We start from the raw sequence: 5,491 nt of genomic DNA on the forward strand, positions 1-5,491 counted from the left end.
GTGAACTCGCTGTGTGGCTTTAGTTACTGCGGTGATCCAGTTGTTCAGCATCAGTTGCCATGGTGATCTTGCTGGTTAAAACAGAGCCTCCTTGGTGACATTAAAAGCTCAACAGACAGGTTTCTCTGTAGTTCAGCTCTCTGGACTTTAACAGTACAAATAAACACACAGACGTCCGCTCAGCTCCTCACTTCTATTTGTCACATTTACACTTACTGGTTGGTCCACCAGTTAACCCAGTCAGAGCAGTTACACTGTACAGTTCACTTTAAGGCACATTGAAAGGTGATTTTTGGTCTGTAGATACAAACAAACCTGTCAACAAGAACACAAAGAGATTTACCTGAAAGAGTCAGGAGAGGAAACACACATGCAGCACAACACAGACACACACACACAGACACACACACAGCTTGTTGTCATCGATAATCAGCTCGTCCAGCAGTCAGGTGACCTCGTTCACAGGATCAATAAAGTCTTTGGTACCAACAGCTCAGGTAAGGACACTTAGAAATACAATCAATCAATCAATCAATCAATCAATCAAAGAGGATTTACAGCGGCGATCAGTAATCAATCAGCTGGACATTAATCCTGATAAAGATTTATCAAATTCTTGTCTTTTTGGTGCAATCAGATGGCTTTGACAGTCTGAGACGATCAATCAGCAGATGAATCAATAACTGAATCAGGCGTCTTGAAGAGTTTCAGTCACACTTTGGTTTGAGGATAAAAATCACAGAAACGTGGAGACGCTCCGTCAGTTCACAGGCTCCAAGGTTCACAGCTGCTTCTGACCTCTGACCTGCTCAGCTGCTTGTTTACATTGTTTTCTTCACTGTCTGTTTACTGTTTGTTTGTTTACTGTTTGTTTACTGTTTGTGTTTCTGTGGTCCAAAGCTCCAGTTTGTTGCTCGTTTAGTTTGACTTTCAGATCAGGAACATGATGGTCACTCAGACACTGGCTGCTTCTGGACCTTAACCTGAAGCAGGACCAGAACCAGGACCAGGACCAGGACCTGAGGGCTGCACCATGAAGCAGGATTTGAGGCTATTCAGGTAACTTCAGGTTTAACTTTGGGTTTTCTGGACTATGACGGTGGCTGACTACTTGTCGGGGTACATCTCCATGGCAACAGCTCTGCAGCCGATGATGTTCTAGATACCAGATCAGCGGATATAAAAGAACCTCCTGCAGTACTCTGACAGCATCAGCAGAGGGGAAGGTGAGAACTGTAGAGCTGCCAGCAGGGCTCCAGACTGTGCTGGTGCTAGTGCATGATGATCATGAAGCTGTACTGGTCTGTGTAACCGGCGCAGGCGGCGGCTGTGTTCACCACAGTGGTGGGAAGCAGTCCTTGTGCTGCAGTATTCATGCTTAAAAAAGCGACTTTGTCATGAAAAGCAGAGCGTCACTCATAGAAGACAGCGCATGTAGAAAAACCTCCCTCTGCTTCATGTTGGACAAACCTGACATCAGAACGTCCGATCTGAAATATTTTCGGTCACCTGTGTGAGCGCCGCGGCCACCAGGCAGCAGCGACTGCAGCCTGCAAGACGAGGCGTTTAGGGAACAGCGGGACGTTGTCGAGTCTATCGATAAGAAAATGTTCAGCGTGTCATATGTTTTGCCTGTGACAAGGTGGGAGGTGCGACCAGATGAGAAAGTGGGTCTGGAGGGCACCCCGGTAGCTCAACCGGATAAGACGGCGTCCCATGAACAGGGCTGTAGCTCCCCGACGCAGCGGTCGTGAGTTCGACTCCCGCTCATGGCCCTTTGCTCTACTAAAAATAAATCAATAAATTAAAGAAAGTGGGTCTGGAGCCCTGCTGCAAGTGATGTCACAGCCATGTGATCCTAACACAGGGCGGCACCTCCACCTCATTAAAACACTCAAACCTCGTACGATTTACTATAAAGTCTGATTATCCGTTTGAATCATGTTCCTATATTTGTTCTCCAAAACCATTTAAAACTGCCAAGCAGCTGAATGAATAAAAAAGATAAAACCATGTGAGGCTGAATGCCAGAACCACACATCTACACAACAGTCATTTACTAAAAAGTACAACTCCACTCCGCCCTCATCATTTTGTAGTAATATTGATAAGTTCACTTTGGCTGCTGCAGCACTCTTGTTTTAGTCAGTATTTTGTGTTTACAATCTCTGTATTCCTCTGATTTTACACTTTGTTCCTGACTCGTGCTAGCAGACGTGTGATTGGTCCTCTGCTATCAGCTCCGCCTCCTATTGTTGACTTACTGAGCTGTCATAAGACGGCTCATCCTGTTTGCGGTGCTTCGGTTGAATTAAGCCAGACAGTGAAATGATCGTGTGGATATGCTGAACTGGCTTTGTAGTGCAGACCTCATGACCCAGGACCTGGACCAGGAACAGGATCTGGACAAGGACACCCAAACAAGGGCCACAAATTTAACCGGAGCCAGGACCTGGACCATCATGAGAACACAGACCTAACCCACAACCAAGACCAGAACCAGATGTGAACCCATCCTGTGTGTTACCCACAATCCCCAGCAGCGGACCATACCAAGTGACCCAGCAGGGCGGATCTGATTGTTTTTCAAAATAAAAGCCTGTTCAAAACGTGTTGCAGCTGCAGCAGCATCTGATGCAGGCTGATTGGTTTACAGCTGACCAATCAGAGACGGGTCCTCGAGGCAGCGCAGTCTGTGCAAAACAAGTGTCCAGCAGTTCCGGTCCAGAACCAGAACCAGAACGTAAGGCTTCAAGTGTCAGAGGCACCATGTGGTTTTCACTGCAGCAATCCCGTTCCCAGCCCCTCAGGGCCCCTCAGGGCCCCTCAGGGCCTGCCCACGTCCACGGTGATCTTGGTGAACAGGTCCAGCTTGTCCACACTCACCACCCGGTAGGACAGAGAGTTGATGCCGTCTTTGTTCATGGTCTCTCTGGTGTGAGCGATCCGGTCGAACCTGCAGCATGGAAACACCAAACTCTCAGAACACACATCATCTGAGTCACATTTTAGTGATAATTCATTGGAGTCGGGCCCGGGAGCAGGCTCTAGAGTTCAGGTTCTAGCAGGATTTTGCTCATGGGTTCCTGAACTCATTTCATGTATAAACAGCATTACAGAGCAGTGAGAGCAGTGCAGCCGCCACGCCAAGACCAATGCAGAAAATACAGGCACTGGAAGTCAATAAATGAACCCCATTGTTCAGATTTCCTGCTGAGCTGTTGATCAGCAGGTGACATGCACAGTGAGATGGTCTTGTGAGAGACACCTTCAGGTAACAAACGATGCTACACAACTCCTTACAGCCAAAGTTAACAAAAAAACATGAACCAGAATACAGAGCACAGTCGGTTGCTACAGCTTCATCCAGCTCTGCCTTTCTGCTGTTTACATTTATCAGTGATAAGAGGAGTTAACGAACTGCTGTGAGCAGGAGGAGGCTGCAGGAACATTAACAGACTGCATTTCTGTGGGACAGCAAACCCAGCACACAGACTGTCAGGAACTATTCTGCTTATTGAGGCTCCTTGAGTTTATTAAAATGTGCCGTCCAGCACTCGGACCTTGTGTTTAACAGACAGGACGGCACGTTTTACCTCTGAGGGTTGGGCTCATTCTGCCTGTCTCTGTCATGTCGGATCATGCGGCACTTTCCCACGTCTCCGCTGGGCCTGGAGATGGACATGCCTTTGGATGCCAACCTGCCAACACAGAGTGAAAAGTCCATCAGAACCCTTCCCTGTCCGACGGCTGCACACAATGCTCCACAGAGGCAAACAGAAAGTCGACACACCAACGCGTTTCCATGAGTTTCCTCCCGTTTCTGCTGTTTCAGGTTTTCACACAAACCCACAGAGGAAGGATGCAGGTTTTCATGAGCGAAACATGTGTTACGCACATGAAACTGTTCAAATGTTTGGATTATAGAATATTCAAGAGCATTTACAACATGTCTATAGAATGGATAATATACCCAAATGTTTTCAAGAAAATTCTTAAAAACAAATCAAATAACCACCCAATATTATCATTATTTTTTTTAAATTAATGACATATCCAAAACTATTAATAAAAAAAAAAAACTCAGAGGTAGTTTCAAATATTATATCAAATAAATAACCTTGAAAAAAATCGTAGAAATTAATAAAATATCCCAAAATATTAATTCAACCTCAAAATCATTGAAAATGCATTTTTTAAAAACTTCTAAACTCTAAAAAAGTACAAAAGACTAAAGTTATGTTTAAATCCAACCTGTCTGACGTCTACCTGTGTTGAGCTGCTGTTACCTGTTGTAGATGTCGTCGTCCTCCCCTCCCCAGCCCCAGTAGTTGTTGGGGAAACCATTGATCTTCAAGTACTGCTCTTTACTCATCGACGACACGCCACCAAAATACTGATTGTAAGGTAACCTGCAGAAGACATGTGATCAGTACACCTGTATACAAGCATACCTGTACAAAAATCACCTGTGCACAGTCTGTGTACTACACCGAGGTAACAGTTTCCCCGTTTGCAGTTATGTTAAACTAAGCTAACAGTTTACCATGATTTCAGTGTCTATGTGAAGCAAAGCTAACATTTTCTCCTCTTGTCAGTCCGTATGCTAAGCTAACATTTTCTCCTGCTGTCAGTCCGTATGCTAAGCTAAGCTAACAGTTTCTGTCTGTTTTCAGGCTATATGCTAAGCTAAACAAACAGTTTGCCCCCCTTTTTGTTTTCCCCTGGTTTTCAGGGTAAGTTAAGCTGACGATTTCTGTGTTTTCAGTGTATATTCTAAGCTAAGCTAACAGTTTCTCCTCTTTTTAGTGTGTACTCTAAGCTAAGCTAACCGTTTTCCTTGCTTTCAGTGTGTATGCTAAGAAGAGCTAACTGCAGGTCAGTGGTGCTGTGTGACATCAGTTCAACAACAGGAAGTAAAGGCCAGCTGCTTCAGACTTCCTGACAGGAAGCTGTACTGAGCATGTCGACAGGAAGCTGGAAGTGAGCAGCATTTCTTCCTCTGTGGTGTCTCCTGACAGGAAGTGAACTTGGCGCTAACAGAGATACTGTCAAAGTGCCATAAGTATGTGGACACTGACGGATCCTGGTGAATGTGACTGTTACTGTGTGAGCTGTTCCCTTTTTTTTCTTGTTAACACTGAATGATCAAATTAATTTGGATTTTTTGACAAGAATTTACAAAAAAACACTCTTGCCTGTCAAAGTGACAACAGATTTCTACAAATTAATGTCAGCTGAATAAAAACACACCAGGTAAAATAAGTGATTGCATAAATATTGACCCCCTCCAGGTCTGCATTCAGCAGTCAGTCAGTCTTTGTGCACAGGTCTCCATCAGCCTGAACATAGTCTTCTCTGGAACATTCCAGTGCTCAAGTTCTAACAGGTTACATGGAGATCATGAGTGATCAGCTCATGTCAATTCCAGTCACAAATCCTCAGTTGAACTGAGGTCTGGGCTCGAACTCAGATTTAAATCCTCCTTCAG

The 5,491-nt window shown here is 45.0% G+C and overlaps 1 protein-coding gene across 1 annotated transcript in view; it reads right to left on the reverse strand.

Moving 5' to 3' along the window:
• Positions 1–1,755: 1,755 nt before the first annotated feature.
• Positions 1,756–5,491, reverse strand: part of b4galt1l (DP-Gal:betaGlcNAc beta 1,4- galactosyltransferase, polypeptide 1, like) — a 22,123-nt gene continuing 18,387 nt past the window's right edge. The window contains exons 4-6 of the mRNA XM_008302651.1: positions 4,290–4,412; positions 3,597–3,701; positions 1,756–2,956 (exon numbers count right to left, since the gene is read on the reverse strand). Coding sequence (XP_008300873.1) covers positions 2,827–2,956; positions 3,597–3,701; positions 4,290–4,412 — 358 coding nt within the window. The 3' untranslated portion in view covers positions 1,756–2,826. The remainder of the gene's footprint in view (positions 2,957–3,596; positions 3,702–4,289; positions 4,413–5,491) is intronic.

Source organism: Stegastes partitus, unplaced genomic scaffold (genome assembly GCF_000690725.1).
Source record: "Stegastes partitus isolate 25-593 unplaced genomic scaffold, Stegastes_partitus-1.0.2 Scaffold1851, whole genome shotgun sequence".
NCBI classification, from domain to species: domain Eukaryota; kingdom Metazoa; phylum Chordata; class Actinopteri; family Pomacentridae; genus Stegastes; species Stegastes partitus.